Source organism: Lagenorhynchus albirostris, chromosome X, assembly GCF_949774975.1.
Source record: "Lagenorhynchus albirostris chromosome X, mLagAlb1.1, whole genome shotgun sequence".
NCBI lineage: Eukaryota > Metazoa > Chordata > Mammalia > Artiodactyla > Delphinidae > Lagenorhynchus > Lagenorhynchus albirostris.
In genome coordinates this window covers 117,222,747-117,246,565 of record NC_083116.1, presented here as the reverse complement: position 1 = coordinate 117,246,565, position 23,819 = coordinate 117,222,747, and the positions used below count along the sequence as shown (strand labels likewise).

Genomic DNA, 23,819 nt, shown 5'->3' with positions numbered 1-23,819 from the left:
TTAGAAATGCACAACCTGCCAAGACTGAATCAGGAAGAAATAGAAAATATGAACAGACCAATCACAAGCACTGAAATTGAAACTGTGATTAAAAATCTTCCAACAAAGAAAAGCCCAGGACCAGATGGCTTTACAGGCGAATTCTATCAAACATTTACAGAAGAGCTAACACCTATCCTTCTCAAACTCTTCCAAAATATAGCAGAGGGAGGAACACTCCCAAACTCCTTCTACGAGGCCACCATCACCTTGATACCAAAACCTGACAAGGATGTCACAAAGAAAGAAAACTACAGGCCAATATCACTGATGAACATAGATGCAAAAATCCTCAACAAAATACTAGCAAACAGAATCCAACAGCACATTAAAAGGATCATACACCATGATCAAGTGGGGTTTATTCCAGGAATGCAAGGATTCTTCAATATACGCAAATCTATCAATGTGATAAACCATATTAACAAATTGAAGGAGAAAAACCATATGATCATCTCAATAGATGCAGAGAAAGCTTTTGACAAAATTCAACACCCATTTATGATAAAAACCCTGCAGAAAGTAGGCATAGAGGGAACTTTCCTCAACATAATAAAGGCCATATATGACAAGCCCACAGCAAACATCATCCTCAATGGTGAAAAACTGAAAGCATTTCCACTAAGATCAGGAACAAGACAAGGTTGCCCACTCTCACCACTCTTATTCAACATAGTTTTGGAAGTTTTAGCCACAGCGATGAGAGAAGAAAAGGAAATAAAAGGAATCCAAATCGGAAAAGAAGAAGTAAAGCTGTCACTGCAGATGACATGATCCTATACATAGAGAACCCTAAAGATGCTACCAGAAAACTACTAGAGCTAATCAATGAATTTGGTAAAGTGGCAGGATACAAAATTAATGCACAGAAATCTCTGGCATTCCTATATACTAATGATGAAAAATCTGAAAGTGAAATCAAGAAAACACTCCCATTTACCACTGCAACAAAAAGAATAAAATATCTAGGCATAAACCTACCTAAGGAGACAAAAGACCTCTATGCAGAAAATTATAAGACACTGATGAAAGAAATTAAAGATGATACAAATAGATGGAGAGATATACCATGTTCTTGGATTGGAAGAATCAAGATTGTGAAAATGACTCTACTACCCAAAGCAATCTATAGATCCAATGCAATCACTATCAAACTACCACTGGCATTTTTCACAGAACTAGAACAAAAAATTTTGCAATTTGTATGGAAACACAAAAGACCCCGAATAGCCAAAGCAATCTTGAGAACGAAAGAAGGAACTGGAGGAATCAGGCTCCCTGACTTCAGACTATACTACAAAGCTACAGTTATCAAGACGGTATGGTACTGGCACAAAAACAGAAAGATAGATCAATGGAACAGGATAGAAAGCCCAGAGATAAACCCACGCACATATGGTCACCTTATCTTTGATAAAGGTGGCAGTAATGTACAGTGGAGAAAGGACAGCCTCTTCAATAAGTGGTGTTGGGAAAACTGGACAGGTACATGTAAAAGTATGAGATTAGATCACTCCCTAACACCATACACAAAAATAAGCTCAAAATGGATTAAGGACCTAAATGTAAGGCCAGAAACTATCAAACTCTTAGAGGAAAACATAGGCAGAACACTCTATGACATAAATCACAGCAAGGTCCTTTTTGACCCACCTCCTAGAGTAATGGAAATAAAAACAAAAATAAACAAATGGGACCTAATGAAACTTCAAAGCTTTTGCACAGCAAAGGAAACCATAAACAAGACCAAAAGACAACCCTCAGAATGGGAGAAAATATTTGCAAATGAAGCAACCGACAAAGGATTAATCTCCAAAATTTACAAGCAGCTCATGCAGCTCAATAACAAGAAAACAAACAACCCAATCCAAAAATGGGCAGAAGACCTAAATAGACATTTCTCCAAAGAAGATATACAGATTCCCAACAAACACTTGAAAGAATGCTCAACATCATTAATCATTAGAGAAATGCAAATCAAAACTACAATGAGATATCATCTCACACCAGTCAGAATGGCCATCATCAAAAAATCTAGAAATAATAAATGCTGGAGAGGGTGTGGAGAAAAGGGAACACTCTTGCACTGCTGGTGGGAATGTGAATTGGTTCAGCCACTATGGAGAACAGTATGGAGGTTCCTTGGAAAACTACAAATAGAACTACCATATGACCCAGCAATCCCACTACTGGGCATATACCCTGAGAAAACCGAAATTCAAAAAGAGTCATGTACCAAAATGTTCATTGCAGCTCTATTTACAATAGCCCGGAGATGGAAACAACCTAAGTGCCCATCATCGGATGAATGGATAAAGAAGATGTGGCACACATATACAATGGAATATTACTCAGACATAAAAAGAAACGAAATTGAGCTATTTGTAATGAGGTGGATAGACCTAGAGTCTGTCATACAGAGTGAAGTAAGTCAGAAAGAAAAAGACAAATACCGTATGCTAACACATATATATGGAATTTAAGAAAAAAAAATGTGTCATGAAGAACCTAGGGGTAAGGCAGGAATAAAGACGCACACCTCCTAGAGAATGGACTTGAGGTTATGGGGAGGGGGAAGGGTGAGCTGTAACAGGGCAAGAGAGAGACATGGACATATACACACTAACAAACGTAGTAAGGTAGATAGCTAGTGGGAAGCAGCCGCATGGCACAGTGATATTGGCTTGGTGCTTTGTGACAGCCTGGAGAGGTGGGATAGGGAGGGTGGGAGGGAGGGAGACGCAAGAGGGAAGAGATATGGGAACATATGTATATGTATAACTGATTCACTTTGTTATAAAGCAGAAACTAAGACACCATTGTAAAGCAATTATACCCCAATAAAGATGTTAAAAAAAATAATAATACCATTTACATCTCCAAAAAATAGAATACTTCAGAAAAAACTGATTTTCTTTTAATTTTTATTTTATTTTATAGTATTTTACTTCTTATTTATTTTTGGTTGCATTGGGTCTTCGCTGCTATGCGCGGGCTTTCTCTACTTGCGTCAAGCGGACGCTACTCTTCGTTGCGGTGCGCAGGCTTCTCATTGCTGTGGCTTCTCTTGTTGCAGAGCACGGGCCCTATGTGCACGGGTTAAGTAGTTGAGGCACACGGCCTTAGTTGCTCCACGGCATGTGGGATATTCCCGAACCAGGGATCGAACCCACATCCCTGGCATTGCCAGGTGGATTCTTAACCACCGCGCCTCCTGGGAAGCACCAAGCACAAACTTACTTTTAAAGATGTATACGATCTATATCCTGAAAATAACAAAATAATGATTTAAAAAATCAAAGAAGACCTCAATACATACATACAGACGTACAATGCTCATGGAGGAAAAGATTCAATATACGCAAGATGTTAGTTCTTCTCAAGTTGACCTGTGGTTTTAACACAATTCCCATCAAAATCCCAGCAATTATGGGGTGAAACATAAACAAGCTTATTCTAAAATTAGGATGGGGGACACTTCCCAGGTGGTGCAGTGGTTAAGGCTCCGCGCTCTCAATGCAGGGGGCCCGGGTTCAATCCCTGGTCAGGGAACTAAATCCCACATACGTGGCGCAACTAAGCGTTTCAGTTCGCACGCCACAACTAAGGAGCCCGCGTGCCGAAACTAAGGAGCACAGCTGCCGCAACTCAGACGCAGCGCAACCAAATAAATACTTATTTAAAAAATAAGTAAATAAAAATAAAAAATACAATTAGGATGGAAAGGCACAGGACCTACCATATTTAGACTGATTTTGAAAAAGCAGAAAAGTATGAGGAATCATTCTACCTGATGGTAAGGCTTACTGCATAACAACAATAATCACAACGTTGAGGTTTGGCAGGGGGGTAGAAACATAGATCCGTGGAACAAAATAGAGATCCCAAAATATATCCTCACAAATATGCCTAATTGGGTTTTGATTAAGGTACAAAACAATTCAATGGAGTAAAGATAGTACTGCGGCAACTGGATAGCCATAGGCAAAAACACAAAAGAACCTCAACCTACATCTCACACCTTTTACAAAATTAACGAAATATGAAATGTAAACTGTAAAACCTTTACAAAAAAATAAAGGAGAAAAAATTTGGGATCAAGAACTAAACAAAGAGTTCACAGACGCGATAGCTAAATTAAAATCCATAAAAGGAAAATACAGCGGGAACCTCACAAAAACTAAACTTTCTCTCTGCAAAACAAAACAAACCAGTAGACAGGATGAAAAGGAAACCTGCAGAAAGGAAGAACATATTTGCAAACCACATATCCAACAAAAGACCAGTATCCACAAATATCTAAACAACTCCCAAAACTCAGCATTAAAAAAAAAGAAAACCAATTATAAGACAGAAGAGATATTTCAGAGAAAGAACATATAGATGGAAAAATTATCACATGTAAAGATGTTGTATATCACTATCCAAAGGCAAATACATATTAAACCCACAATGAAATATTATTACACTATACACCTACCAGAAGGGATAAAAGTTTAAAAATACTGAAAACACCAAATGCTGGTGAGGATGCAGAGAAAATGAATCACTTATACATTGCAGGTGGGAATATAAAATCACTCATTCTGAAAACAGCTTGCCCGTTTCTTATAAAACTAAACAGGCAATAATCATACTACCCAGCAACTGTGCTCTTGCGCCTTTATCAAAGGGAAATGAAAACTGCGTTCAGACAGAAACCTACACATTAATGTTCACAGAAACTTTACTCCTCATAGCTAAAGACTGGAAACAACCAGGACGTCCTTCACGAGGTGAACAGATAAACAAATCATGGTTGTGCTCAGCAATAAAAAGGAAGGAACTACTGATACATGCAGCAACTTGGATGAATCTCCAGGGAATTATGCTGAGTGAGAAAAAGGCAATCCTTAAATATTAACGACTATATGACTCCATTAATAGAACATTGTCCTGCAATGACAAAATTATAACGAGGGAGAACACATTCGTATTTGGATGGCTTAAAGATGAAGGCAGGGAAGGAATGACAAGAAGGAGGTGGGTGTGGTTATAAAAAGCCAAAGGAGGGATCCTGGAAGTGATAGAACAGTTCTGTATCATGACTGTAGTGGTGAATACCTGAACCTAAACACGTCATAAAACTGCGCAGAACTATATACACACACACAGACACACACACAAATGAATACAAGTAAAGCTGGTGTCATCTGAATAGATCTCTGGATCATATCAATGTCATAATCCTAGTTATGATATTTTACTATCTTTTTGCAGTATACTACTATCAGGAGGTATTGGGTAAAGGGTACACAGGATCTGCCTATTTTTTCTTGCAACTACATGTGATTCTGAAATATCTCAAAATGAAAAGTTTAATGTTGAAAACGCAGTCACTAAGAATTAATATTAAAAATGCTGATGGATTTGGTTAGAGTGTATCATAATAGGGATCATTTCAAACTCACCAGAAGAAGCAGTGAGGAAGGAATTTTCTGAATCAGTATCTTCGTCACTGTCACTTTCCTGTACCATTGGATAATTTATTGTCTCACAACGCATTTCTGGGCCGGATTCTGTTTGAACAACATTTTGGTAAGTAAAACATTTTCAAGTGCTGAAAGACAAGAAATCTCAACAGTAATTTTTATTTCAGGCAAAACTATCCTTCAGGAATGAAGGAAAAATAAACACATCCGCAGACAAAGGAAAACTAAAAACAAATTGTTACTGACCGACTTACCCTTAAAAACTGGCTAAAGGAAACTCATCTGACCAAAAGGATATAATGAAGGAAGGAAGCTTGGAGCATGAGGAAGGAAGAAAGAACAAAATCCACAGGGATTTCCCTGACGGTCCAGTGGTTAACACTCAGCGCTTCCACTGCAGGGGCACGGATTTCATCCCTGGTCAGGGAACTAACACCCTACATGCTGCGTGGTGCAGCCAAAAGAACTTTTTTAATCATAAGAATAATAAAAAGAAAGAGCAGAAATACACATGCAAAGAAACTAGATCATTCATACACTGCTGGTGGGAATGTAAAATGGTACAGCTGCGCTGGAAAACAGTTTGCCAGGATTTTACAAAACTCAACTTACTATTACCATAGGACCCAGCTACTGTGCTCTTGGGTGTCAGCCCAGAGAAATGAAAACTGATGTTCATACAGAAACCTATCCATGGGCATGCATAGTATAGTAGCTTTACTCCAAACAGCCGAAAACGAGAAACAACCCAGCCATCCTTCAACTGGTGAACAGACAGACAAGCCAGGGTACACTCATACCGTGCAGTAGTACTCAAAAATAAAAAAGGACTGATATACACAGCAACCTAGATGAGTCTCCAGGGCATTACGGTGAGTGAAAAAAGGCAATCCCAAAAGGTTACATACTATGTGAGTCTATGTAAAACTGTTGAAATGACAAAATTATAAAGAAGGAAAACAGATTAGTAGTTGCTGAGGGCAGAGACAGGCATGGTAGCGGTAGGAGCATGAGAGGACATAGGTGGGTGTGGGTTTAAAGGGCAAAAGGGAGAATCTTTGTGGTGATGGTAATATTCCTAATCTTCACTGTGATGGAAGATGTCGTGAAATTATATAAAACTGAATACACATACACACACACAAACATAAACACACACATATATACAAATAAAACTGAAGACATCTCAATAAAAATCTGCGGATTTTATCAATGTCTATAACCTGGTTGTGATACTGTACTATAGTTTTGCAAGGTGTTATCTTTGGGGGAAACCGGGTAAAGTAGACACACGATCTCTCTGCATTATTTTTTACAACTGCATGCCCAGCTAAAATCTTCTTAAAGTAAACCTTTTCATTTTTAAACAGGAAAAGCTACCACTAGCTCATATTAAGGGTGTTCGTAAACCTAGATTAAATCGTGCTACTTGTAATATGTATCATTACAAACTCACCAAAATTGGGAGGGATGAAGAAATATGAAGTATCTTACCACTCTCACCTTCCAAGAAAGCTGGGTATTTCATCTGAGGTTCATCTTCCAGGCTGCTTTCTGTTGTCACAGAGTTTTCTGTAAGGAAAACTTTTTTCAAATGCTGTGAGAAATGACTCCCACCCTCATACCTATAGCTGATGAAACTATCCTCCCGTAATGAAGCAAAAATAGATATTGACAGACAAAGGAAAACCAAAGGTATTTGTCACTAACTGACTTATACTTAGAAAATACCTACAAGAAGACCTTCTGGTAGAAAATGTATAATAGACTTCTGGAACATTAAGAAGGAGAAAGAACAATGGAAAGAACAGAAATATGGATGCATAGAAAGTAGATCACTCATACATTGCTGGCAGGAAGGGAAAATGGTACAGCTACACTGGAAACAGTTTGACAATTTCTTATAAATATAAGGGTGCAGTTACCATAGGACCCAGAAATTGCAGTCTTGGGCATTCACCCAGAAAATGAAAACTTGTGTGAAAGAGTGAAGTGAAACAAAATTTGAAACTATGAATCAATATTCATATCACCTTTACGCATAACAGTCAAAAACAGGAAACGCAGAGGTTTTCAACAGATGAACAGAAAAATAAACTCTGGTACATCCACACCACGAAATACTAGTCAGCAATAAAAAAGAAGGAACCACAGATACAACAGTGTGAATGAATCTCCAGGGAATTACACTGAGGGAAGAAGCCAGTCTCAAACACCACATGATTCCATGTATATAACAACGCTGAAGGGACGAATAATAGATCTGGAGAAGAGATTCATAGTTATCATGCAACAGGGCAGAGGGTAGGAGTAGGGGGCAAATATCAATAGGAAGGGGACGGGTGTGGTTATAAAAGAGCAATATGAGAGATCGTACTGCTGATGGGACTGTTTCAGGGCTTGCCTGTGGTAGAAGGTACATAAACCTGCACACAAGGTAAAACTGTATAGAACTAAATACGCACACATATTAACGCAAGTGAAACTGGGGACAGCTCAAAAATATCTGTGGATGGTATCATGTCACTATCTTGGTTGTGATAATTTTCTATCATTCTGCAAGTTGATACCATTTTACAGTTGTAAATACCATTGGGGAAAAGTGGGTAAAGAGAACACAGGATCCTTCTGTACTATTTATTATAACTGCATGTGCAGCTAAACTTTTCTGAAAATAAAAACTTTAATTAGCAAGAGCTACCACCATCTTACACTAAACAGACTGATGACTCTACATTCACTATGCTATATGTCAAAGTATCATTTCAAACTCACCCAAACTGGGAGGAATGCAGTGACATAATGAGGAAATATCTTGGCTACTGTAGTTTTCCAATTAAAGTGGATAATTTGCTGTCTCAGGGCTCTTTTCTAGGTAGTTTGAGCTTTTAACAACATTTCTAAAAATAAAACACTTTCAACTACTAAAAGATAAGAATTCTCAACCATGAATTCTATTTTGCCTTATTTATTTTGGCCGCACCACGTGGCATGCAGGATCTTAGTACCCAGAGCAGGGAACGGACCCGTGCTCCCTGCAGCGTTAGCGCGGAGTCTTAACCACAGGACCTCCAGAGAAGTCGCTGAAACATGTATTCTATATCGGGCAAAACAATCCTTCAAGAATGAAGCAGATTTGGGACTTCTCTGGTGGCGCACTGATTAGGAATCCGCCTGCCAATGCAGGGGACACGGGTATGAACCCTACACTGGGAAGATGCCACATAGCGAGAAGCAACTAAGCCCGTGCTCCACAACTACTGAGCCTGCGCTCTAGAGCCCGCAATACACAACTACTAAGCCCTCGGGCAACAACTACTGAAGCCCGGGCACCTAGAGCCCATGCTCCGCAACAAGAAAAGCCACCACAAGGAGAAGCCCACGCACCGCAACAGAGACTAACCCCCGCTCGACCCAACTAGAGAAAGCCTGCACCCAGTAACAAAGACCGAACGAGCCAAATATAAATTAATCAATTTCAGAAAAAGGAAAAAAGGGTAATAGGGAATACTAGAACCCACTTTGCCTTCATAAGTTTGATAACTTCGAACAAATGGAAAATACTTCCAACATTACAAATACTAAAACTCAACGAAGATGGCATAGATAATCTAAATAGTCCCATAACCATCAAAGATATTAAATTTGCAATTTAAAAGCTCCCAAAAAGATATCTACAAACCCACATGATTTCACTGGAGATTTTTACCAAACATTTAAAGAATTAACACTAATTTATCATTTACTCCTCCATAAAATACAAGAGGAGGCAATCCTTACTCATTTTATGAGGCTAGTATGCTCTGATACCAAAACCACACAGAGATAACACACAGAAAAGAATACTGCACACCAATATCTTCCATGAACTTGGACACATAAATTCTTAATCAAATATTTGCAAACCAAATCAATTATGTATTCAAAGGATTATACACCATGACCAAGAAGGATTTAACCCAGGTATGCAAGGCTCGTCCAACAATGGAAAACCTATCCATATACTCCTTCGTATCAGCAGGCTAACGAACAAGAACCATGTGATCATGGACATAGAAAAATCATTTGCAAAAAACTCTCAGCAAGTTAGGAAGAGAGGGAAACCGCCCCAACTTAATAATGATCATCCACCGAAACCAAGAGTTCTCATCATGTTAAGTGGTGAACGACTGAATGCTTTCTTCCCAAGATCACAAACAAAGCAAGGATGTCCACTCTCACCACTCTTATTCAACATAATACTGGAGTTTCTAGCCACTGCAATAATGCAATAAAAAGGATCAAAAAGCATACACATTGGACAGGAAGCAATATAATGGTCCCCACTTGCAGCTGGCATAATGCAAGAAGGATGGCTATGTAGAAAATCCCAAGGAATTGCTCAAAAACACTCTTAAAACTAATAAGTGAGTTCATCCAGGTCACAGAATACAAGATCAACATTCTAAAATTAAGCTTAATTCTATATACAGGTGACCCTTGAACAATGTGAGCTTTCGGGGCACCGACTCTCCACGCAGTCAAAATCCACATGTAACTTTATAAATGGTAGTCGTATCTGCATCTGTGGATTCAACCAACCTCGGACTCTATAGTACTATAGTATTTACTGAAAAAAATCCACATGTAAGTGGACCCACACAGTTCAAAGCCATGTTGTTCAAGGGTCAACTGTACTAACAATGACCACGTGTAACCCAAATTAAAAACATAATACCATTTACATCTCCAAAAAATAGAATACTTCAGCAAAAACTGATTTTCTTTTAATTTTTATTTTACTTTATACTATTTTACTCCTTATTTAGTTATTTTTCATTGTGTTGGGTCTTCGCTGCTACGCGCGGGCTTTCTCTACTTGTGTCACGTGGACGCTACTCTTCGTTGCAGTGCATGGGCTTCTCATTGCTGTGGCTTCTCTTGTTGCAGAGCACGGGCTCTAGGTGCACGGGCTAAGTAGTTGAGGCACACGGCCTTAGTTGCTCCACGGCATGTGGGATATTCCCGGACCAGGGATCGAACCCACATCCCTGGCATTGCCAGGTGGATTCTTAACCACCGTGCCTCCAGGGAAGCACCAAGCACAAACTTACTTTTAAAAGATGTATAGGATCTATATCCTGAAAATAACAAAATGATGATTTAAAAAATCAAAGAAGACCTCAATACAGACATACAATGCTCACGGAGGAGAAGATTCAATATACGCAAGATGTCAGTTCTTCTCAAGCTGACCTGCGGTTTTAACACAATTCCCATCAAAATCTCAGCAATTCTGGGGGGAAACATAAACAAGCTTACTCTAAAATTAGGATGGGGGACACTTCCCAGGTGGTGAAGTGGTTAAGGCTCCGCGCTCTCAATGCAGGGGGCCCGGGTTCAATCCCTGGTCAGGGAACTAAATCCCACATACGTGCCGCAACTAAGCGTTTGAGTACGCATGCCACAACTAAGGAGCCCGCGTGCCGAAACTAAGGAGCACAACTGCCGCAACTCAGACCCAGTGCAACCAATACATCTTTAAAAAATAAGTAAATAAAAATAAAAAATACAATTAGGATGGAAAGGCACAGGACCTACCATATTTAAACTGATTTTGAAAAAGCAGAAAAGTATGAGGAATCATTCTACCTGATGGCAAGGCTTACTGCATAACAACAATAATCACAACGTTGTGGTTTGGCAGAGGGGTAGAAACATAGATCCGTGGAACAAAATAGAGATCCCAGAAATACATCTACACAAATACGCCTAATTGGGTTTTGATTAAGGTACAAAAGCAATTCAATGGAGCAAACATGGTACTGCGGCAACTGGATACCATAGGCAAAAAAAACAAAAGAACCTCAACCTACATCTCACACCTTTTACAAAATTAACGCACATATGAAATGTAAACTGTAAAACCTTTAGAAAAAAACAAAGGAAAAAAAATTTGGGATCAAGAACTAAACAAAGAGTTCATAGACACGATAGCTAAAGTAAAATCCATAAAAGGAAAATACAGCGGGAACCTCACAAAAACTAAAAACTTTCTCTCTGCAAAACAAAACAAAACAAAACAAAACAAACCAGTAGACAGGATGAAAAGGAAACCTGCAGAAAGGAAGAACATATTTGCAAACCACATATCCAACAAAAGACCAGTATCCACAAATATCTAAACAACTCCCAAAACTCAGCATTATAAAAAAAGAAAACAAATTATAAGACAGAAGAGATATTTCAGAGAAAGAACATATAGATGGAAAAATTATCACATGTAAAGATGTTGTATATCACTATCCAAAGGCAAATACATATTAAATCCACAATGAAATATTATTACACTATACACCTACCAGAAGGGATAAAAGTTTAAAAATAGTGAAAACACCAAATGCTGGTGAGGATGCAGAGAAAATGAATCACTTATACATTGCAGGTGGGAATATAAAATCACTCATTCTGAAAACAGCCTGCCCGTTTCTTATAAAACTAAACAGGCAATAATCATACTACCCAGCAACTGTGCTCTTGCGCCTTTATCACAGGGAAATGAAAACTGCGTTCAGACAGAAACCTACACATTAATGTTCACAGAAACTTTGCTCCTCATAGCTGAAGACTGGAAACAACCCAGATGTCCTTCACGAGGTGAACAGATAAACAAATCATGGTTGTGCTCAGCAATAAAAAGGAAGGAACTACTGATACATGCAGCAACTTGGATGAATCTCCAGGGAATTATGCTGAGTGAGAAAAAGGCAATCCTTAAATATTAACGACTATATGACTCCATTAATAGAACATTGTCCTGCAATGACAAAATTATAACGAGGGAGAACACATTCGTATTTGGATGGCTTAAAGATGAAGGCAGGGAAGGAATGACAAGAAGGAGGTGGGTGTGGTTATAAAAAGCCAAAGGAGGGATCCTGGAAGTGATAGAACAGTTCTGTATCATGACTGTAGTGGTGAATACCTGAACCTAAACACGTCATAAAACTGCGCAGAACTATATACACACACACAGACACACACACAAATGAATACAAGTAAAGCTGGTGTCATCTGAATAGATCTCTGGATCATATCAATGTCAAAATCCTAGTTGTGATATTTTACTATCTTTTTGCAGAATACTACTATTGGGAAGTATTGGGTAAAGGGTACACAGGATCTGCCTATTTTTTCTTGCAACTACATGTGATTCTGAAATATCTCAAAATGAAAAGTTTAATGTTGAAAACACAGTCACTAAGAGTTAATATTAAGAATGCTGATGGATCTAGGTTAGAGTGTATCATAATAGGGATCATTTCAAACTCACCAGAAGAAGCAGTGAGGAAGGAATTTTCTGAATCAGTATCTTCGTCACTGTCACTTTCCTGTACCATTGGATAATTCATTATCTCACAACGCATTTCTGGGCCGGATTCTGTTTGAACAACATTTTGGTAAGTAAAACATTTTCAAGTGCTGAAAGACAAGAAATCTCAACAGTAATTTTTATTTCAGGCAAAACTATCCTTCAGGAATGAAGGAAAAATAAACACATCCGCAGACAAAGGAAAACTAAACACAAACTGTTACTGACTGACTTACCCTTAAAAACTGGCTAAAGGAAACTCATCTGACCAAAAGGATATAATGAAGGAAGGAAGCTTGGAGCATGAGGAAGGAAGAAAGAACAAAATCCACAGGGACTTCCTTGGAGGTCCAGTGGTTAAGACTCAGCGCTTCCACTGCAGGGGCACGGATTTCATCCCTGGTCAGGGAACTAACACCCTACATGCTGCGTGGTACAGCCAAAAGAACTTTTTTAATCATAAGAATAATAAAAAGAAAGAGCAGAAATACACATGCAAAGAAACTAGATCATTCATACACTGCTGGTGGGAATGTAAAATGGTACAGCTACACTGGAAAACAGTCTGCCAGGATTTTACAAAATTCAACTTACTATTACCATAGGACCCAGCTACTGTGCTCTTGGGTGTCAGCCCAGAGAAATGAAAACTAATGTTCGTACAGAAACCTATCATGGGCATGCACAGTATAGTAGCTTTACTCCAAACAGCCGAAAACGAGAAACAACCCAGCCATCCTTCAACTGGTGAACAGACAGAGAAGCCAGGGTACACTCATACCGTGCAGTAGTACTCAAAAATAAAACAGGACTGATATACACTGCAACCTAGATGAGTCTCCAGGGAATTACGGTGAGTGAAAAAAGGCAATCCCAAAAGGTTACGTACTATTTGAGTCTATGTAAAACTGTTGAAATGACAAAATTATAAAGAAGGAAAACAGATTAGTAGTTGCTGAGGGCAGGGACAGGCACGGTAGGAGCATGAGAGGACAAAGGTGGGTGTGGGTTTAAAGGGCAAAAGGGAGAATTCTTTTGGTGATGGAAATGTTCTGAATCTTCACTGTGATGGAGGATATCATGAAATTATGTAAAACTGAATACACATACACACACAAACATAAAGACACAAATATGCAAAGAAAACTGAAAACATCTCAATAGAAATCTGTGAATTTTATCAATGTCCATATCCTGGTTGTGATATTGTACTATACTTTTGCAAGTTGTTATCTTTGGGGGAAACCGGGTAAAGTAGACACACGATCTCTCTGCATTATTTTTTACAACTGCATGCCCCGCTAAAATTTTCTTAAAGTAAACCTTTTCATTTTTAATCAGGAAAAGCTACCACTAGCCCATATTAAGGGTGTTCATAAACCTAGATTAAATCGTGCTACTTGTAATATGTATCATTACAAACTCACCAATATTCGGAGGGATTAAGAAATATGAAGTATCTTACCACTCTCACCTTCCAAGAAAGCTGCGTTCTTCATCTGAGGTTTATCTTCCAGGCTGCTTTCTGGTGTCACAGAGTTTTCTGTAAGGAAAACTTTTTTCAAATGCTGTGAGAAATGACTCCCACCCTCATACCTATAGCTGATGAAACTATCCTCCCGTAATGAAGCAAAAATAGATATTGACAGACAAAGGAAAACCAAAAGTATTTCTCACTAACTGACTTATACTTAGAAAATACCTACAAGAAGACCTTCTAGCAGAAAACCTATAATAGAATTCTGGAGCATTAAGAAGCAGAAAGAACAATGGAAGGAACAGAAATATGCATGCAGAGAAACTAGATCACTCATACATTGCTGGCAGGAAGGGAAAATGGTACAGCTGCACTGGAAAGCAGTTTGACAATTTCTTATAAAACTAAGGGTGCAGTTACCATAGGACCCAGAAATTGCAGTCTTGGGCATTCATCCAAAGAAGTGAAAACTTGTGTGAAAGAGTGAACTGAAGCAAAATTTGAAACTATGAATGAATATTCATATCACCTTTACGCCTAACAGTCAAAAACAGGAAACACAGAGGTTTTCAACAGATGAACAGAAAATTAAACCCTGGTACATCCACACCACGAAATACTAGTCAGCAATAAAAAAGAAGGAACCACTGATACAACAGTGTGAGTGAATCTCCAGGGAATTACACTGAGGGAAGAAGCCTCAAACACCACATGATTTCAAGTATATAACAACGATGAAGGGACAAATAATAGATCTGGAGAAGAGATTCATAGTTATCATGCAACAGGGCAGAGGGTAGGACTAGGGGGCAAATGTCAATAGGAAGGGGACGGGTGTGGTTATAAAAGAGCAATATGAGAGATCGTGCTGCTGATGGGACTGTTTCAGGGCTTGCCTCTGGTAGAAGGTACGTGAACCTGCGCATATGATAAAACTGTAGAGAACTAAATACACACTCATATTAATGCAAGTGAAACTGGGGACAGCTCCAAAATATCTGTGGATGGTATCATGTCACTACCTTGGTTGTGATAATTTTCTATCATTCTGCAAGTTTACACCATTTTACAGTTGTAAGTACCATTGGGGAAAAGTGGGTAAGAAGAACACAGGATCCTTCTGTAGTATTTATTATAACTGCATGTGCAGCTAAATTTTTCTGAAAATAAAAACTTTAATTAGGAAGAGCTACCACTATCTTACACTAAACAGACTGATGACTCTACATTCACTATGCTATATGTCAAAGTATCATTTCAAACTCACCCAAACTGGGAGGAATGCAGTGACATAATGAGGAAATATCTTGGCTACTATCTTTCCAATAGAAGTGGATAATTTGTTGTCTCAGGGCTCTTTTCTAGGTAGTTTGAGCTTTCAACAACATTTCTAAATATAAAACACTTTCAGCTACTAAAAGATAAGTATTCTCAACCATGAATTCTATTTTGTCTTATTTTTTTTGGCCGCGCCACGCGGCATGCAGGATCTTAATACCCAGAGCAGGGATCGGACCCATGCCCCCCTGCAGCGTTAGCGTGGAGTCTTATCCACAGGACCGTCAGAGAAGTCGCTGAACCATGAATTCTCTATCGGGCAAAACAATCCTTCAAGAATGAAGCAGTGTTGGGACTTCCCTGGTGGCGCACTGATTAGGAATCCACCTGCCAATGCAGGGGACATGGGTACGAGCCCTGCTCTAGGAAGATGACACATGCTGTGGAGGAACTATGCCCGTGCGCCACAACTACTGAGCCTGCGCTCTAGAGCCCGTGAGACACAACTACTGTGCTCTCGTGCCACAACTACTGAAGCCCAGGCCCCTAGAGCCCGTGTTCCGCAACAAGAAAGGCCACGGCAAGGAGACGCCCGCGCACTGCAACTAGAGAAATCCCGCGCGGAGACAAAAATATATAAATAAATATTTCTTTTTTAAAAAAAGGATAATAGAGAATACTACAATCCACTTTACCCTCATAAATTTGATAACTTAGAAGAATTGGACCAATTAAAATAAATAAATAATTTTTAAAAATAAAAAGAATGAAGCAGATTTGCAAAAACATGGTTCATTCTGGAGGGCATTCTGCCAATTGAAATAAGCCAGATAGAAAAAGGCAAATACAGCATGGTGCCACTTTTATGTGGAATCTTTAAAAAAATGTCAAACTCAGAAACATCGAGTGGAATGGTGGCTGCCAGGGGCTGGGAGGTGGGGGAAATAGCCAGAGGCTGGGAAAAGGGTGCAGACTTTCCGTTATAAGTTGAATAAGGTCTGAGTATCTAATGTATAACAGGTGACTATAGTTGATAATACTATATTGTATAATTTGCATATAGAGTAGAACTTAAGCGTTCTCACCACAAAAGAAATACAAAAGTAAATGTGTGAAAGGATTCAATCTGTTAATTAACTCGATGGCAGGAATCCTTTCACAATGTATACGTACATTAAATCATCACATTGTACACTTTAAATATATTACAATTTTATTTGTCAACTATCCCTCAGTAAAGTTGAAAATAATAAAAGAACATCCAAAATATTAAAACAAAAACAATGAAGAGGAAATAAAGACATTCTCACATGAAGAAAGCTAAAAGTATTTGTCACTAGCTGAGTTACACGTGAGAATGGCTAAAGGAAAATCTTCTACCAGAAAAGAATGATGAAAGTACAAATCCTGTAGCATGAAAAAGGAAGAAAGAACAATGAAAGCAACAGAAATATGGATATGGAGAAACTGGATCACTCGCACATTGCTGGCAGCAAAGTAAAATGGTGCAGCCACTCTGGAAAACTGTTTTGCAGTTTCTTACAAAACTAAACATGCAATTACCATACAACCAAGCATTTGCACTCTTGGGCATTTATCTAAGAGAAATCAAAACTTATGTTTACACAAAAACCTGTACAGGAAAGGTCATAGCAATTTTACTTGTAATACCAAAAACTGGAAAAAAAAAACCAGATGTTCTTCAACTATGAATCAAAACACAAACTGTGGTACATCCACACCACGGAACAGTACTCAGCAAGGAACTACTGATATAATTCAGATGAATCTCCAGGGAATCATGCTGAGGTGGGTGTGGTTACAAAAGGGCAAGATGAGGCATCCTTAAGGTGACGAAAATGTTCTGTATCTTGACTGGATGGTGGATAGCAAACCTACTCATGTGATAAAATCAAATAGAACTAAACACATATACACACAAATCAATACAATTAAACTGGGGAAATCTCAATAAGATCTATAGATTGTATCAGTGTCAATATCCCGGTTGTGATATTGTTACAGTTTTGCAAGATGTTACTGTTGGGAGAAATAGGTAAAGTATAAACGGGATCACTCTGTATTAATTTCTTAAAACCACACGAGTATCTTAAATTACCACAAAGTTGAAAGTTTAGTTAAAAAAGAGCTATCACTGGCTTACATTAAGGATGTTGATGGATCTAAAATAAAAAGTGCTACCTGAGATATGTTATCATTTCAAACTCACCAAAATTGGGTGGAATGGAGAGAGTTGAAGAGGCAGCATCTGGGCCACTGTCATTGCCCACCAAATTTGGGTAATACACTGTCTGAGAGCTGTTTTCCATGCTGGTTTCTGCTTTTCCCGGCATTTCTGTAAGTATAGCATTTTCAAGTGCTGAAAGAAAACAACTCTCAATTGTGAATTCTATACTGGATGAGACTATCCTTCAGGAACAAATGAGAAATAAAGACATTTTGACACAAAGGAAAAATGATTTTTTAAATTTTCCCTTGCAGATTTGCCCTTAAAAATAGCTAAAGGAAAATCTTCAAAAAAGAAAGGATATTATAAAAGAAGGAATCTTGGAGCATCAGGAAAGAAGAAGTAACAACGGAAAGATCAGAAATATGGATGGAGAGAAACTGGATCACCCACACATTGCTGCTTGGAATGTAAATGGTACAGCCTCTCTGGAAAATGCTCGGCAGTTTCTTATAAAACTAATATACTATGGTTCCAGAGGAGATGAGAAAGTTTGGAATTAAAAGCACAAGTGTTCGACATATACATACTACTATATATATAATAGATAACTAATAAGGACCTACTGTAGAACACAGGGAACTCTCCTCAATACTCTGTAATGACCTATATGGGAAAAGAATCTAAAAAAAAGTGGATATGTGTATGTATAACCAATTCACTTTGCTGTACAGCAGAAACTAACAAAACATTGTAAATCAACTATACTCCAATAAAAATTTTTTAAAAAAAGAAAAGAAAGAAAGAAACATGCTATTACTATAAGACCTAACAACTGCACTTCTGGCATTCATGACAGAGAAATGAAAATTTATATTTACACAAAAATCAGTACATCAATGTTCACAGCACTTGTAGTATCAAAAAACTTAGAAAAAAAAAACAGATGTCCTTCAATGTGTGAATGGTTTTTAAAAAAAATGTTGCATATATATACCACAGAAAACTCTTCATTAATAGAAAGGAACTATTAAGAAATGAAAACTGATATTTACATAAAAGTGTGCACAGGAATATTTATAGCTGCTTTACTCGTAATAGCCAAAAACTGAAAAAAAAAAAAACCAGATGCCCTTCAACAGGTGAAGAGTTAAAATGTTGTATATCCATAGCATGGAATACTCTTCAGCAATAATAGTAATAAACTATTGATACATGCCACAAACTGGATGAGTCTCTAGGGAATTAGACTGAGTGAAAAAAACCAATCCCAAAGGTTACACAGTATGTTATTTCACTTATATAACAATGTGAGACAAAACTATAGAAACGGAGAAGAGATCAATGGTAGCCAGGTGTTAGGGATGGGTCTTGGAGGAAGGGAAGGCTGGTGTGTTGTAAAAAAGCAATAACAAGGGATCCTTGAGTGATGGTAATGATCTCTACCTTGACTGTGATGGACTCACTCATGTGATAAAATTGCACAGTGCTAAGTATACAAATGAAAGTGTACACACAGACATACACGTAAAACTGGAGGCACCTCGATAATGTCTGTGGGTTGTATCAATGTCAATATCTGGGTTGTGATACTGTACCATAGTTTAGCAAGGTGTAGTCATTGGGAAAAATAAGTAAAGCATAAATAGGATCTCTCTGTATTATTTTTTACAACTGCATGTGAATCTTAAATTATACCAAGAAGTATTAAAAAGAGCTGCAACTGAAAAAAACGAAACAAAACAGATGCAACTGGCTTGTATTAAGGATGTGGATAGATCTAGATTAAACAGTGCTACTCCTAATATATATCATTTCAAACTCACCAAAACTGGGCAGGAGGTAATGAGATGAAGAGTCAGTATCTGGGCCACTGATATTTCCCAGTGAAGCTGGGCAATACACCGTCTGAGAGCTGTTTTCCAGGCTGGTTTCTGCTGTTCCTGGAACTTCTACAAGTATGTATTTTCCAACTACTGAAAGAAAAGAACTCACAACCATGAATTCTATGGGAAGTGAAATTATCCTTCAAGTAAAAGGTGAAAAAAACATTCCGAAACAAAGGAAAACTAAAAGAATCTGTCCCTAGCAGTCTTACCCATATGGAAAGGTTAAAGAAAAATCCTCAAACAGAAAGGATACGATGAAAGAAGGAAATCTGGAGCATCAGGAAGAAAGAAAGAGCAATGGGAAGAACGGAAACATGAATGTGAAGAAACTGGACTGTTGCTGGTGAGAATGAAAAATGGTACACTCTCAGGACTTCCCTGGTGGTCCAGCGGTAAAGAATCTGCCTTCCAATGCAGGGGACGCAGGTTCAATCCCTGGTCGGGGAACTAAGATCCCACATGCCGCGGGGCAACTAAACCCGCGCACCACAACTACTGAGCTCACGTGCCTCAGCGAGAGAGCCTGCGTGCCGCAAACTACAGAGCCCATGCTCCCTGGAGCCTGCAAGCCACAACTAAAGAGGGGAAAACCCACACACCACAACTAGAGAGAAGCCCGCGCACTGCAACGAAGAGCCCACGCTGCAACGAAAGATCTCGCGTGCCACAACTAAGACCCAATGCAGCCAAATATAAAGTAAATAAATAAATAATAAATCTTTTAAAAAATATAAAGCAAAGGAAAAACCTGAACATGTTTTCAAAAAAACCAAAAAGTAAAAAGAAAAATGGTATATCCTCTCTACTGGCATTTTCTTATAAAACTAAACATGCTAAGACTCAAAAATTGCACTCTTGGCATTCATGACAGAGAAATTATATCTTACATATATACAAAAACCAATACATGGGTGTTGATAACAGCTTTACTCTTTTTTTTTTTTTTTTTTTTTTTGCGGTACGCGGGCCTCTCACCGCTGTGGCCTCTCCCGCTGCGGAGCACAGGCTCCGGACGCGCAGGCCCAGCGGCCATGGTTCACGGGCCCATCCGCTCCGTGGCACATAGGATCCTCCCGGACCAGGGCACGGACCCGTGTCCCCTGCGTCAGCAGGTGGACTCCCAACCACTGCGCCACCAGGGAAGCCCCAGCTTTACTCTTAATACCAAAAACTAAGGGAAAAAAAAACTAATGCCCTTCAATGGCTGAATGGTTAAAAACAATTACTGCATATTGAAATCCTATAAAACTACTCAGCAATAAAAAGGAAGGAGGGACTTCCCTGGTGGCACAGTGGTTAAGAATCCGCCTGCCAATGCAGGGGACCCGGGTTCGAACCCTGGTCCGTGAAGATCCCACATGCCATGGAGCAACTAAGCCCATGTGCCACAACTACTGAGCCTGCGCCTGCGCTCTAGAGCCCATGAGCCACAACTGCTGAAGCCCAAGCACCTAGAGCCTGTGCTCTGCAACAAGAGAAGCCACCGCAATGAGAAGCCCACGCACCGCAACGAAGAGTAGCCCCCACTCGCCGCAACTAGAGAAAAGCCTGCGTGCAGCAACGAAGACCCAATGCAGCCAAAAATAAATAAATTTTTTTTAAAAAGGGAAGGAAATTTTGATACATGCAACAACATGGATGAATCCTCAAGGAATTATGCTGAGTGAAAAAAATCCTCAAAGTTTACGTACTGTAAGAATCCCTTTATATAACACTCTTGAAGTGACAAAATTATAGAGACCAGTGTTTGCCAGGGGCTAGGGAACAAGCAGTGGGGAAGGAAATGGCAACCTGAGAGAGGTGGGTGTGGCTATAAAAGGGCAAGAAGAGGCATCCTTATGGTGATGGAAATGTTTCTGTATCTTGACCGTGTTGGTGGATATCACACCTACTCATGTGATGAAATCAGACAGAAATAAATATAAACACACACAAATTACAACAAGTAAAACTGAGGACATCTCAGTAACATCTGTGTATTATATCAATGTCAATACCCCAGTTGTGATATTTTACTAATTTTGCAAGATGTAATCATTAAGAGAAAAGAGTGAAGTGTAAAAGGGATCTTTTTATATTATTTCTTACAAATATATGTGAATCTAAAATTATTTCAAAATAAAAAGTTTAATTTAAAAAATGGGCTACCATTAACTTGCATTAAGGATGTTGATACATCTAGATTAAACAGTGCTACTTGTAGTATGCATTATTTGAAACTCAGCAAAATTGGGTGGGAGGTTGACAGGTAAAGAAGAACACTGGCCACTGTCATTTCCCAATAAAGTTGGGTAACTCATTGTCTCAGGGTTGTTCTCCAGGCTGGTTTCTGCTATTTCTGGCATAGCTACAGTAAAAACATTTTTCAAGTGCTTATGAAAATAACTCTCAGTCATTAATTCTATACATAGTGAAACTATCCTTCATTAATGTATGGGAAATAAATACATTCTCACATGAAGGAAAACTAAAAGAACTTGTCTCTTGCAGACTTACCCTTAAAGGAAGGCTAAAGGAAAATCTTCAAACAGAAAGAATATGATAAAAGAATGGATCTTTGAGCATCAAGAAGAAAGAACAATGGAAAGAGAAGAAATATGCACGCAGAAAAATTATATCACGTATATTACGGGTGGAAGGTAAAATTATACAGCTCCTCTGAAAAATGATTTTAGCAGTTTCTTATAAAACTAAACATGGAATTACATATGACCCAGAATTGCCCTCTTGGGCATTCATCTCAAAGAAATGTAGACTTATGTTTACACAAAAACTGGTAAAGGACTGTTCATAGAGCTAAACCTGTAATAGCCAAAAACTGGAAATTTCCCAAACATCCTTCTATGGGCAAACAGATAAACAGTTATACACCCATATCATGGAACAGTACTCAACAATAAAAAGGAAGGAACTCTTGATACAAGCAACAACTGGTATAAATCTCCAGGAAATTATGTTCAGTTAAAAAAACAGCCATGCCCAAAAGGTTCTATAGTATTTTATTCCATTTAAATAACAATATTCAAATGACAAAATTATAGAAACGGAAGTCAGTTCAGGGCTTGCAGGGGTTAGGACGGGGCAGGGTGGGAGGAAAGGGTGACCAGAGGGAGGTGATTGTGGTTAATAAAAGGGCAATATGAAGGGTGTTTGTGGTAATGATGGAAATGTTCTGTATCACGACTGTGATGGTGGGCAAATACACTGAGGCATGGAATAAAATTGCACAGAACTAAACACACACACACAAATGTGGATTTAATCAATGTCAGTATCCTGGTTGTGATACTTTACTATAGTTTTGCAAGATGGTATTATTAAGGAAAATGGGTAAAGCACAAGTAGGAACTCTGTATAATTTCTTACAACTACACGTGAATCTAAAACTACCTCAAAATGAAAAGCTTAATTTAAAAAAGAGCTACCACCGACTTGCATTAAGGATGTTAGTGAATCTGAATTAAACAATGCTACTTGTAATATGTATCATTTCAAACTCCCCAAAATTGGGAGGGATGAAGATAGATGAAGAGGCAGTATCCCGGCCACTGTCATTACCCAAAAAAGTTGGATAGTACCTTGACTCAGTGCTGTTTCCAAGGCTGGTTTCTGCCTTTCCTGACACTTCTACAAATAAAAAGTTTTCAAGGGCTGTAATACAAGAACTCTCATCCAGGAATTCCATACTGGGTGAAACTATTCTTCAGAAAGAAGGGGAAATGAAGACATTCTCACACAAAGGAACTACCAAATGTAAAATAGATAGCTAGTGAGAAGCAGCCGCATAGCGCAGGGAGATCAGCTCGGTACTTTGTGTCCACCTAGAGGGGTGGGATAGGGAGGGTGGGAGGGAGACACAAGAGGGAGGAGATATGGGGATATATGCATATGCTGATTCACTTTGTTATAAAGCATAAACTAACACACCATTGTAAAGCAATTATACTCCAATAAAGATATTTTAAAAAAAAAAAGATTTTTGTCCCCAGCAGATTTACTCTTAAAAAAGAAAATCTTCTTCCAGATAGGATATGATGAAAGAAGCAATCAGGAAGCATCAGCAGGAAGAAAGAACAATGGAAAGAGCAGAAATATGGCTCCAGAGAAAGTGGATCACTCATACATT

The 23,819-nt window shown here is 38.6% G+C and overlaps 1 protein-coding gene across 1 annotated transcript in view; it reads right to left on the bottom strand.

Annotated features, from left to right (window-relative positions):
• The window catches only part of BEND2 (BEN domain containing 2), a 171,173-nt gene that overhangs the window by 123,140 nt on the left and 24,214 nt on the right, over nt 1-23,819 (bottom strand). Inside the window, exons 5-6 of the mRNA XM_060137380.1 lie at nt 23,168-23,320; nt 17,847-17,996 (exon numbers count right to left, since the gene is read on the bottom strand). Of these exons, the coding sequence (XP_059993363.1) occupies nt 17,847-17,996; nt 23,168-23,320 (303 nt within the window). The remainder of the gene's footprint in view (nt 1-17,846; nt 17,997-23,167; nt 23,321-23,819) is intronic.